General features: G+C 39.0%; 2 protein-coding genes across 3 annotated transcripts in view; both read left to right on the top strand.

Moving 5' to 3' along the window:
- LOC139561165 (astrocytic phosphoprotein PEA-15-like) overlaps positions 1–2,413 on the top strand; it is a 43,528-nt gene extending 41,115 nt beyond the window's left edge. Inside the window, exons 2-4 of the mRNA XM_071378084.1 lie at positions 871–1,045; positions 1,364–1,519; positions 2,205–2,413. Of these exons, the coding sequence (XP_071234185.1) occupies positions 874–1,045; positions 1,364–1,519; positions 2,205–2,269 (393 nt within the window). The 5' untranslated portion in view covers positions 871–873 and the 3' untranslated portion in view covers positions 2,270–2,413. The remainder of the gene's footprint in view (positions 1–870; positions 1,046–1,363; positions 1,520–2,204) is intronic.
- Positions 2,414–12,454: 10,041 nt separating this feature from the next.
- LOC139561818 (sterile alpha motif domain-containing protein 9-like) overlaps positions 12,455–13,820 on the top strand; it is a 120,064-nt gene continuing 118,698 nt past the window's right edge. Inside the window, exon 1 of one of the 2 annotated variants that reach the window (XM_071379116.1) lies at positions 12,455–12,743. The gene's annotated coding sequence lies outside the window, so the exon portion shown is untranslated. The remainder of the gene's footprint in view (positions 12,744–13,820) is intronic. The other variant, XM_071379114.1, reaches the window with a different exon arrangement.

The raw sequence follows: 13,820 nt of genomic DNA on the forward strand, positions 1-13,820 counted from the left end.
TGTGCGTGCGTGTGCGTGCGTTCATGCGTGTGTGACAACTGAAAGCCATTGTTGTGGATGTCACTCGATGCTCCTTAATCCACCATTACTCATTTTATATTGTACCCAGATGCCATTGTACAGAAGTCAATAGAGCACACACACAAACCCACAGACAGACTTACACAGAGAGACAGACACACACAGACACACAGACAGACTTACACAGAGAGACAGACACACACAGACACACAGATAGACTTACACAGAGAGACAGACACACACAGACACACAGCTGTCTCCAATACTGCATACCGTTTTGATATTTCTGTGGCTTCCTGGCTATGGTAAGTATAGCCACTTTCCAGCCTGCCATCGGTAGAGTGGGAGAACTTGTTGTAACAGAGATCACAATAGAAGGACAGTGTCCAATAGAGTCTCTCTCTCTCTCTGTCTCTCTGTCCCATTCTCTCTCTCCTACTCGTCTCTAAAGAGATAGAATTGTGGTCTCAGCTCCGTGTAGGGGGTGTCCGTAAACACAGCTCTAGGATCAGAAATAGAACTGACTGTGGAACAGGAGTAAGGGGTAATGTCTAGAGAACAGAACACTGACAGACTAAAGGAATGTAACCACACATTCATGCTGTTTATGTACATTATTTAATAATAGTTTACTAGTTTTGGCAGCATGAGGCTAGCATGGTCATAGATCTGTTTGTGCTATCGTTCCACTCTTTGCCACTCCTTGTCATGCCAAACGAAGGCTAGCAAGATGCCTCTGTGACCCTCATTACCTGGGCTGTTTTGGATCGCCTTCATCCTATTTTTTCTCTGACAAAGAACCAGAATTGACTAACGTTCATCCTCACTCTCTCCCCCTCCTTCCATCAGACCATGTCGGAGTACAGCTCTTTGCTCAGCGACCTGTCTGAAAACATCACCAATGAGGACTTGGACCAGCTGAAGTCGGCCTGCAAGGAGGACATCACAGAGGACCAGAGCAACACAATCACCTCCTCCAAGGAGTGGTTCAACTACCTGGAGGAGAACCAAAAGCTGGCACAGGGTGAGGAGACGTTTCCAGGCTTCCCAGCTCAACATTTGGGAAGGGAAAGGAAGGGAGGGAAGGATGGATGGAGGGGAGTGGAGAGTGATTTAATTACCTGGCGAAGAATGACAATCTGGCACAAGGTGAGGGAGGGAGAGAAAGAGGGAGAGGAGGGAGCAGGAGGAAGGAGGCTGCAAATGAGCACAGATCTTATAACGCACGTTTAAGAAAATCAAAAAATGTAATCACGCTGCCATGTTATAGTAAGGTTTACCGTATTTTTGCGAAGATCTGTGCTCTTTTGCACTTTAAAAATGTCCTATGTTTCCCTCACAGATAACCTGTCGTACATTGAGCATATCTTTGAGATCTCACGGCGACCAGACCTGCTGACCCGTGTCATCGAGTACCGCACCACGGTTCTCAAGATCTCTGAGGACGATGAGATCGACACCAAGCTCACACGCATCCCCTCTGCCAAGAAATACAAAGGTCACTTTACTATACCTCTTTTTTCTGTTTCTAACGTTCTGTCCTTTTTTTGTTTTTCTTCTTCCTAATTCCTCTTGCCTTGTCTTTCTCTCTCCACGTTTTGTTTTTCTCTCACTTTCTCTCCCTCCTCTCGCCACTTTTTCCTTATCTTTTCTGTTTTTCTCTGAGCTCTCTTTCCTAATCTGTCTCTAGCTATAAACTATATTCCTCTGAGCTCTGTTTCCTAATCTGTCTCTAGTTATAAACTATATTCCTCTGAGCTCTGTTTCCTAATCTCTCTAGCTATAAACTATATTCCTCTGAGCTCTGTTTCCTAATCTCTCTAGCTATAAACTGTATTTCTCTGAGCTCTGTTTCCTAATCTCTCTAGCTATAAACTGTATTTCTCTGAGCTCTGTTTCCTAATCTGTCTCTAGCTATAAACTATATTCCTCTGAGCTCTGTTTCCTAATCTGTCTCTAGTTATAAACTGTATTCCTCTGAGCTGTCTTTCCTAATCTGTCTCTAGCTATAAACTGTTTTATATAAACTATATAAACATTTTCTCACGTCTGTTGCAGCAGTTTACTGAGACCTCTCTCTCTCCTCTCCTCTCTTTCTTTCTTTCTTTCTCTCTCTCTCTCTCTCTCTCTCTCTCTCTCTCTCTCTCTCTCTCTCTCTCCACTCTTGCTCTCTATCTCTTTAGATATCATTCGCCAACCCTCTGAAGACGAGATCATCAAGCTGGCTCCTCCCCCTAAAAAAGTGTGAGGTCTACACCTCTGACCTTTGCACTTAGACCCCTGGCACTCCAACCATCTCGACCCCCCTCCTCCTCCCGCCTCCCCCAGTTCCACTAACACAAACCATATTACACAGAGACGCTAGCAACACCTCTCCAATCAACCAATCAGATCGCCATGATGCTTCACCGCCCCTTTATCCAAGGCTAAGGAAGAGCTGAAGATGAAAGATGGACAGAATGAATCCCCCTTGTTAAAAGATGTGTTGGTCAGTTTAGAGCTTGTGTACGTACCTGTACTAGTAACACTGTTTTAAGAAAATGTGTAAGTGTGTGTCTGAATGCGCGTGCGTGTGCGCGTGCGTGTGCGTGTGCGTGTGTGTGTGCGTGTGTGTGTGTGTGTGTGTGTGTGTGTGTGTGTGTGTGTGTGTGTGTGTGTGTGTGTGTGTGTGTGTGTGTGTGTGTGTGTGTGTGTGTGTGTGTGTGTGTGTGTGTGTGTGTGTGTGTGTGTGTGTGTGTGTGTGTGTGTGTGTGTGTGTGTGTGTGTGTGTGTGTTCAAACATATCTCTCTCTGTGTTTGTATGGGATCCCCTCTAGTTCGACCTAGAAAAGTTGCAGGAAAAGCAGCATTATATCAGAAGCGGTATTTGCATGACCTGTGTTAGGCCTTTAGGATGAACATGCTGCCATTAGGTACATAGATTTGCAACCATATCCTTCAATCAATCTTGCAGTACACCTGAATTGCTATTCCACTAAGAGACAAATCAATGGGAGACTAAGTGAAAATGTCACTTAAGTGGAAGTAGGATTCCACTCAACTTAGCATTATGCACTGCGCTTTATCAGTGGAGCAAAATGAAAGCTATAGTACAGGTGTCATATTTCCTTTAGTCAAAACTCAGACCAAATCATCAGATCATTGGATATTAAAAAGTGTTTCGTTAGGTATTCATACAAAAAGCCAATATTTGCCTTTAGCCTAGCCATAGCATGGAATTATCGAAGAAGAAAGTGTTATAAGGATATTATATGTATTCTGATATTTATATGGTATTACACCATGACAATAGTATCATTTGATCGTCTTTTTTGTTTTGTTGACCTAAAATTAACATGCTATCCTATACCCTACATTGTTATAAGGACCAATAGAATTCACATACATGGGGGAAATAAAGCCTATAGGCTACTCTCTGTATTGTTCATACTAAGCTTTGAGTATGTAATATATAATTATATAGTTATGTATTATATATTATATATACATGTATAATTATATTTTATAATCATATATCATTATTTAAGTCTATGGTATGAAAGATAACTCTAAGGTTAGGTTTAGGCTAATGCAATCAGGGAACTCTCATTACAGTGCTGTGTAATGTGATTCCAACGGTAATCCAACGTCTGACAAATAATATTGTTTTTAAACAGTGATTTTACACAAAGATTCAATGCTCCTTTAATAATGTGACATCGTATTTTAAAAAGACACCTTATTGTAAACCTTATTGTAAAAACATATACAAAATTCTTATATTGATCAATTTAAAAACTCTATATGAAACACTATCTGATATTAGAAAAACTATTTTATAAGGATATAAAATATGTATTATATTTACTGTGTTTGAATAAGAATCAACGTCTTTGTGCCACTCAAATTCCAAGCCCAAAGTTTTTCAGGACATAAAACAACTGACCAATCAGGGGGAGGGACTACAGTCTCTGAAAGAAATGTAAGGGAATAGCAAAACGGAAGATAGAAGCAGAAAAAGAAAAACTGCCGCAATATCATGAAAAAAAAGTACAATATATAAACCAATGATATACATACATAGTTCATAATCTGTTTTGTGAAAAGCCCAAGTACTGCATTAATCATCAATACACACACGACAGTGCACTGTACTTTAAATCAGGTGTGTTGAACTCATTCCATGGAGGCCTAGTGTCTGCAGTTTATTGCTTTTTCCTTTCAATGAAGACCTAGACAACCAGGTGAGGGGAGTTCCTTACTAATTAGTGACCTTAATTCATCAATCAGCTACAAGGGAGGAGCGAAAACCCGCAGACACTCGGCCCTCTGTGGAATGAGATTGACAACTGTGCTCTAAATATCCAAATCACCTAATCCTTAACACCATTTGGGTCTCAGTCACCATACATAAAACAAAGCAAGATTGTTGATTCAAATAAACAAATGAGTCATATATATTACACTGTGTTTCCTCCCTAAGAAGAAGTCTCAGCAGAATTCGGGGTATACACTCCATGACAACTAATGTGTCACATGTGGAAATGTGTGTGAGCATGTGTGGTTGCACCCACACACTTGTACAGTCAGTACACATCACGTTCAATCTCACTCGTAAAGAAGGGGGACTATTTTGCGGGTTTGCTGAGGGCTTCACGACTCACGACTGGTCTGTATAGATGTCTGCCAAACTAAAGGGTCTAGGCAGGGATACTGATTATAAGTGTGTGAGCCGAGGGCTCCTGATCCTGATGAAACCTTCACAGAGGTCCTAAGATCTCAAAAACACCTATACAACAAACTCTATAATTGCACAGTCACGGCCACCACTTTCTTTGGGGAAAAAACAGCCTTTTCTCTCCTATAGCCTCTACTCTCACCTCTCCCCACACGCCCTCTTTCCCTACCCCCAGTGCCAATGACCAAGACTTTTATTTCCATCGCAGTTTCTGTGATCTGGTTTTGTATTGCTCGCTGTTAAACGTATAGTGTTGGAACTTATTAGTATCCTATGCACTTATCTTTGATATATACACCTCCACATGTATTATCCTCATCATGTAAACCAGGGACTGTAATCATGAAGTGCTTTAGAATAGGATTCCTGATCTAGGATCAGGTCCCCCCTGTCTATATACTCATTACGCATTATAATCTGAAAGGCAAACTGATCCTAGATCAGCACTCCTACTCTGAGACTAACTACTGAACTGAGTCAAAAATAGTATTGTAAATATATTCAGGGCCAATTGTTTGTAAGGTTGACTGCCGAGCAAGCCCCCCTTAGGAAGCCAGAACCCCTTTATGGTGAAGCGGTGGCTGCTGTTAATGAACCCTGTGCCAAAATGTGTAATCTGATCCTAGATCTGTTGTTTGGTGCGACTTCTAATCTACTGTAATTTGTGCTGAATGGGTTATGGTTAGGATTACCTGTTGCTAGGGAGCAGCAGTTCGTATTGCAGGCAAGGGAAATCAGTTGTACTTACCGCTATGATCTGTGGGTGCTGGTAGACAGGGTAGCTATGTGCTTATCTTGCTGGAGGAAGAGTTTGTGTCGGATGACCATTACAGATCCTCTTAGGCTTACTATTTCACTTACCACTAACAGATCTCTGAAGAAAAGCAGAGAAATTGTCATAACAGTAATAAGGAGTTATAAACAAAGTGTGTCCAAAAACAAAAATACATATTTTTAAATACAAAAAAAATGTAGATTCTTATGAGGATCGCAAGGGAGGTGTTGGTTTCTTGTTAGTTTTTTGTCTTGTTTTTGTTTTGTGTTAAAAAAAATACTTAAAAAGTAAGTAGGGATGTTTGAATCTGTGTTTGTGGCCATGCTGCTTAGGTATTTTTTTCATGTCAGAATTCCACTGTGGTTAGTGGACTGTGCCATGTTAGCGATTGTGTTGTAGGATATCAGTAGATAGAGGGATGGGTGAACCTCACACACACACACACAATGCAAACACACACACATACACAAAAACAACGCACCGATAAACTCAATAATAATACAAATCAATTGCCCTATACCAATAAGGACCAACCTTCACTTTACAGCATTCACGATTCTCCTCATATCTAAACACATTTGTATTTGGGATTGTTTACGTGTTGTTGTAGCTACTGTAGCCTATGCATATTTTATATTTCAGCCCAGAAAAGGAATTCAAGCAATGAGGAAGTTGCCTTATGTTTTACTAAGAATGCAACCCCCCCCCTTTCATTCCTGTTCTCAGAGAAAACACTGAAATCACCTCTCCTTCTTTCTCACCCCCTCTTCCACACATCCTCTTCCGCTCCCTTCCTCCCTCCCAATGGCAACTCTGATATAGTCCTTTCCCCATTGGCTACAATGCAAAGACAACAAGGAAGGACTCACACTGTGTGAGATACAACCATAGGTTCTTAGGTGACGTTTTAATTTCATGGTTTCTTTTTAATCCAAGCTTACATATGCCAAGTACAGTAAAATCGATAGAACTGTTCGTAGCTGAGATGGCCAAGATTCATTCTGATTCATTGGGGCTTTATGACATCAGCCTAATGTTCTATACCTATGGTAAAATCTCAAACCCATAAGGCTCTGTGTGGATTTCGTATCTTTCTGATTTGTTAGAAATTATGTGTATGACATCGTTTAGCTTTTTATGTGGCCATTGGCACATACAATAACTACATATCACTCACAAATGATGTCAATTTGGAATTCTGTGTACCTATTACATATCAAGTTACAAAGAAATGCTGAGAAATATATATTTAAAAAAATGCAACAAAAAATATAATAATGATAATGATAACAATAATAATAAATATAGCATATATGACAAATATCTAAGAATATAACCAAGGCATACATAAATTAGAATGCTAATTTTAAGATGTACAACAAAGCTCATCAAACTACAATTTAAAGTCAAACTTTTCAATCTACAAGAGTTTTACCTTGCCCTTTTCCCTTAGTTTGCATTCAATACACTTAAATGATGAATGAAGGAATTTTAAAGTAGTTAATTTTCCTTAGTTTTATCTTCTTTTTTTTAAATTAGGTTGTACATATATATTGTGAATTTATATCCATGTGCTTGTTTTGTAATGGATTAATGTATTTAATGCCAATATATTGTTTGTTTTTGTATTTTTTGAAGTATCCTGATATGTTAACTAACTGGAGACAAATCATGGGATAGAAACGTGTCACTTAGCTGATGTTGAGTAAGAATTTATATTACACAGACCACACTTCAATTTAGCTCTCTATCCATCTTTTAATCTTTATATATGGATTTAGGGGTTGCATTGCTTTTAATAATTAGGAGATATGACCACCTTTCTTAAAAAACAAGAAACAGATTATATTCCGGTATTTTATTTTACATTTATTTTTATTCTTATCATTTGATGTATTTAAGGGCAGCAGGTAGGCTAGTGGTTAGAGCATTGGGCCAGTAACCGAAAAGGTGAAAAACCTGTCGATGTGCCCTTGAGCAAGGCCCTATTTTGCTCCAGGGGCATCAAACTACTATGGTTGACTGACCCTGTTAAACAGCACATTTCACTGCACTTATCGGGTGTATGTGACAATAAAAACATCTTCCTTTTTTTGGGGTGGACTACACACCCAAAATACACCCAAGATTATCCAGACAGTTGCTAATTTACAACAGAAGATCCATTGTGATAATCCCTTCACATCATTGTTGTGGCTTCGTTGTTTTTATCGGATTATTGTCATTGTTTTTGATAGAAATGCTTTTCTTTGTTGTGTCGTGAAATGTAATGATCAATAGGCAGGCCACTGGATAGCAAAGCGAAAATCAAAAGAACTCTAAATATGTATACTCACTCAGAAATTTGTTCCTTTATTATGATTTTTTGCTGTAGAATAAAGTGTTGATCTGCAGTTGTGACCACATGGATAGAGAGATAGAGACAGAGGAGGGGGCATTTGGGGTCAGTGCAGTGAACTACTAGATGAAAACCCAAAATTCAATCAATCACAGATAACTGTGAAAACCGGACTATGGGTTTATTCTAAATGTTTGTGTTGTTTTTTTAAGAACAGGTGTGGTTTCGTCTCAATATTCAATGACAATAAGGTCTGCGAGAGGAACAACTTACTGGGTTTATCGGTTTTAATTGTTTTTTACAGGTTAGCGGTTTACACTTTCGAGCATAATAATAATGTGCATGACCCCACATTGTGGTTTTCCTTTATCTGCAATAGATTGAACCCAGGGTCTGAGTTGGATTTGAAGTGGCTGGTGAACTATAGATTACAAAGGTCTTAGGATAAGTTCAATATTTTACAACTTAAGGTTAGATGGTTCCTCACCATGAAACCAACCCGAAACATGGATTACAGTTTCTGTTTCCAAGGAATACTATGGAAGGAACCATCTGACATTAGGTACTGAAATAAAGAACTAAGGTGTTGAATGTTCAGAACTTACCCATGATGCTATACAATAGGCTAGGCAGGTTGTGTTGGGTATGTTTGTGTGGAGTTCTGTGTTGTTAGAGAGAAGTTAGTGAAGTTGAGGATGTTGAATTTCTGAAAGATTTGTTAAGGAGAAACAGCAATGACAAACATGTTTGATTTTGCAATTACCACTGTTCATCTTTAAACCATGAGAGAAAGAGTTATAAAAAGAGTGAGAGAGCAAAAATGATTTTAAATTGTGCACATGCTTTTTAAACCATCCATATTCAACCCTCTAGGACTAAATAGCAAAATGTAAAATGTGAAAATGGATAAATAAATGTTTACATTAAGCAAGCTTTCACACCAGAGAAAAAAGTGCCAACTTTAGTTTAGTTGCTTATATGTGCTGTTGACATGAATGAATCCAAAAATGGTACGTGTACTGAACAATCTCTCAGAGGCTACACTCCAAAAATCCACACTAGCATACTATCTAGATTGCATTCCAAATAGGCCACATACATTGCTCCAATGTATGTGGAGTATGTTAGTGTGAATATTGGTACGGAACATCTTTATTTTAGACGGAAGTTGAAGACAGAATTTTTTGGTGGCTGTAAGAAGCCATTTTAAAAGTGTGTGCTTTTGCATTAGAGACTAGCTAGCGGCATTTGTGTGTCGTTTTTTGAGGTGCTCAGTGAGAGGTGAGTTCAACAAGGTGAACCGTTTGCGATTGTTAGCTAACAGAAGCTAACACATTCCCTTTTGGTTTGTGTTAGTTGCAAATATTCACTAACATTAGCTTGCTAACAGGTATTAGCTAGCTAACAGCCAACAGGTAGTGTGCGGGAAACATAATAGCATAATAAAGTCTGTTGCGGGTCTAAACTTCCACTTCAAAATAATCATGTGGTGATGTAGACGTTCTAATACATGTAGTAAAAATAGCAAAAAAAAATCTGATTGAATATTGTTGCTAAACTGCCACAGTAATCCCTTCAAATAGCAGGTCATTGAATTGTCTACATTTCACCAATGCTATAACTGAACATCTAGGATTACAATTACAATCCAAACATTTGTGATGAATGGATAATTAGAATGCTCGGATGTGCTATCCATTCTAAAAGTTGGCCGAACTCTCTAAATGTATGGCACTGATCAAGACTCTGATCAAGAAGTGAATAAAATAAAATACAAAAAAATACCAATTTGAGAAGGAAAAATATTGTGTATAATAACCATACATCGGTAATCAATATGATTTGCGGTGAGGGACTTCAGATGTGCCAAACATATGAGAGGCTAGCTAGCTAGCTGGGCTAGAAACATCTGGCTAGAAAAATGAATATTCAGTCAATGCAAGATAGCTAGCTAACTAGGTGTCTTTTCTGAAAGAGTTAGCTACAGACAGTAGGGTTGTTAACATTGTCCACTCCTATTAAATCAATTGCAGCACGTTACCTAATAATGTTGCCAATGTCCATAGTGAAATCCAAAATCCATAGTAAAATCCTGCACTGTAGCAAGCTGGTCTGCTAACATCACTAGCTAGCAAAATATCCATCAATGTCAACTGAGCTTGCCGTGGTTTTGGACTAGCTCGCCAGCGATGATAACCCCCTTTGCACAGTACATTTTTGTTGTTGTTCAAATTATCATTCATGCCATGTTACCTGGCTAGTCTCTAACAGGATATCCTTTAAAAAAAGGCACTTATTTTCATATTTTTTATTGTTATCAAAATGAAAACAATGAGGCTACTAACATGCATTGTAATCTGGGCTGCCTATCAGAGGAACCACTCGACTGATGACGTCATTAAGATGGCGGCAGTTTTCTAAACGTTTTAACATAAATATGAGTTTTTCAGCAGTTTTAAGGGTAGGAACATGCATATTGATCACATTTGGTTTTCAAAATCACCTTTACTTACTAAAATGTTTCCGTTCATCTTTTAAAATGTAATAATTGGAACTGCAGTGGTGTGGTGTGATCCGTCAACGTAAGTAGAAGTCATCGTAAGGTCATGAGTCACAACATTCCTGTGCTTGGGTTGGATAGACTAGGGTCTGCGTCCCAATAATATCTCCTTCCTCCTGAAGTGTACACTTGTTCACTTCTTCCCACATATTTAAAAACACTGTATTGGTGGAGAAAAGGGGCAGTCATTTTCTTTAAATCAGCAAAGGGAGGTGAACAAGTCCACACAGGAGGAGGGATAGATAATTGGGACGTACCCTAGATAGAGGCATCGAACTGTTTGATTTTACCATGTAGGAACTTTAGATTTCCGGGGGAACACAGGCAGTGTGGTATAAAGCAGGCAGGAGGTATCCAAAGTGAATACAAGTAAGATAATGTTTTCCTTATGGATCACTGCATTTTATCTGGCTGTTTTAAATGTGGTTGGAAATTGTTCGGTTTATGATCCTGTTTCAATATGATATCGCAGACTGAGACTGACTTTATTGAGCCACAATATAATAGGTGTCCAAAGTCTAAAAGCATCAGTCATCATGCTGTATCTTGCATCATATCAAATCATATCTCAACCACAACATATCTGTGGTAACAAACCATTTGGTAAATACAGGTCAAAGGTCAGGTTTTCTCTGATTAGCCAATGAAACGGTCTCATTCTTACCCACATGACAGGATGTTGCATCAATCTGAATGAGAGATGTTGCTTGGGAGAGGCTATACGGTAAGCTAGCTGGGAAGGGCTCATCAGGACGACTGACTAAATGAACTGACTTAACCGAATACGTTCATCTCCACTTGACTCTCAATTTGCGACATACGTAATCAATTTGGGCGTCAGGCGTGTCCGTATAGCATCTCCTGTGTTGCTCGTCTTGAAACTCTGTTTTAACCATGTGATAAAAGATTGGTCATGTTCCAGGCTAACCACATTGCAGACGTTGCGCTGCATTTACCAATGGTTGCGTGCCACGTCATGGACTGTGAAGTTGGGCATCAGATTGCTATATCATTTGATGGGGTTAGCTTAAATGTTAAACACTTATCCATGCATTGTGCGATCTGGCATGCGTCTGCAATGTAGTCAGCCTGGAAAACTACCACAACCACTACAACATGTTTTATTGTTATCATAACGCCCACTGGATGCCGTAGGCTATATGCTGTTAGATTGGATTAGGATTTTTCTTTTACAGGACCAAATGAAAATTCAAATTATTTATTTTCCAACGACAGCAACAAATAAATAAATAAAAGACAAGGTATTAGAATATGTATTTAAATAAGTACATACCTATAGATGTGGCTTTTTGTCCTGATTTAAATGAGACTAAACTGAAATGATGCCATTTTGTCATTGTGCTAAAATGAATATAAATATTATATTATATATTAAAATATATTTGCTAACCTACTGAGAGCTGTATCATGTGATCATTTAACCCTAATTCCCTGGGCTCTGGTCAAAATTAGTGTACTATATAGGGAACAGGGAGCCATTTTGGAGGCAGAATATGGTTTCATCATTCACCATTACTATCATCCACACCAGGGATACAGGTACAAGTAAACACTGATGTGAGTAAAGATGATCTTTGTCCTGCCACATTAACATCCAGTATGTGTCCTATTCCTCATATAGAGCATAGGGCTCTGGTCAAAAGGAGTGCACTGCAGGGGCGCAACCTTCACTGGGGACAGGGGGACATGACCCCCGCACAATCTGAAGTTGCTTTTTTGTCGTCGTCCCCCTGTTTTATCGTTGCACTGAGATGCAAAACAAGGCTCTGGTGTACGTTAAGACCATGTGGACACCTCACAGCATTTGGGTAAGCTGTTTTCCGGTTTGGCTGTGTGAAGGCAAAGCTTCTGAAAGGCTGGTGTATAGGGCCAGCAAGGAGAGCAGAAACTGGCTACTGATCTAGCTGGCAAGGTAACTACTGTTTGACAGAACAAATTCTATTTTTTCCCAGTGTTGAGCTAGTATATATATATATATATATATATATATATATATATATATATATATACACAGTACCAGTCAAAGGTTTGGACATACCTACTCAATCCAAACTTACGGTACTGTATATATCAAAGGTGGTCAGGAAATATGAGATTGAGTAACTCCCACAAACACCCATAATACAATACGGCCGTGCCCTTCTGGGAGGAGACTGAGCTGAGCTAAAACTTTCCAGTTTGCTTGTCTACACTCGACAACATGTCTTTTGATGGTCTAGATTATTTGCTTGATTATCTGGTCTGTACATCATATTAGCAATACATTATGGATATGGGGAGACACTATGGAGGGAAGTAGGATGAAGACACTGTGAGTACTGTAACCTAATATTTTGTGAAAACAATGTCTCTGTTCCCTGCAGTGAGTAGGCTAACATCAATCATGTTAAACGTATTTAAATGTGTCAGTAGTAGTTTTTTTTGTTTTGTTTACACATGACGCCTACATTATTAATTTTAAACTGTGTAAGTTTTCTAGGCTGGTTACTGTTATGTTCATGTTAAATAGGTGTTTGTCCCTTTAAGAGTACACAAGAGTTATTGGCTAAGGGCGAGAGAAACAGGATATACCATGTAAAATTAGCCTACGAGACAGAATGCAAATAAACAAGCCCAGGGTTAAAATATTCCTCACACTGGATTCCCCTCTTATCACTAACAAGGTGGCAGGTAGCCTAGTGGTTAGAGCGTTGGACTAGTAACTGAAAGGTTGCAAGATTGAATCCCAGAGCCAACAAGGTAAAAATCTGTTGTTATGCCCCTGAACAAGGCAGTTAACCATCTGTTCCAAGGCTGTCATTGAAAATAAGAATGTGTTCTTAACTGACTTACCTAGTTAAATAAAGGTTAAAAAAACAGGTACCAGTATGTTTGTGCTAACATTCCACTCTGCTGCTCCTTGTCATGACAAGTTTGGCATATGTCACAAACTACAAGGAGTAGAATACCAGCACAAAACAGGTCTGGATTTCATGCAAACTCAGATATTGTCAGTCAAGGATGTATTCCCATTTACAGTTTTTTGTCAACCATAGTAGCCAAGTTAGTTTTGACTTAAATCTGCTTGAAAATCTATAGCAAGACTTGCATATTTTTGTCTAGCCATTATCCCCAACATCTTGACAGAGTTTGAGTAATTATGAAAAGAATAACGGGCTAATATTGCACAATCCAGGTGTGTAAAGCTCGTAGAGACTTTCCCATGAAGACTCACAGCCTTAAACCCTCCCAAAGGTGTTTCTAACATGTAATGAAATGTGAAGAAATCCACGGGGTATGAGTACTTTTACAAGGCACTGTCATTGACATCAGAAGCACAATAGATACTAGTGCAATAACTATTGATCAAGCGGACTGTTAGATTTAAAGTAGGCAGGCAAACAGTGTG

Source organism: Salvelinus alpinus, chromosome 31 (genome assembly GCF_045679555.1).
Source record: "Salvelinus alpinus chromosome 31, SLU_Salpinus.1, whole genome shotgun sequence".
NCBI classification, from domain to species: Eukaryota; Metazoa; Chordata; class Actinopteri; order Salmoniformes; family Salmonidae; genus Salvelinus; species Salvelinus alpinus.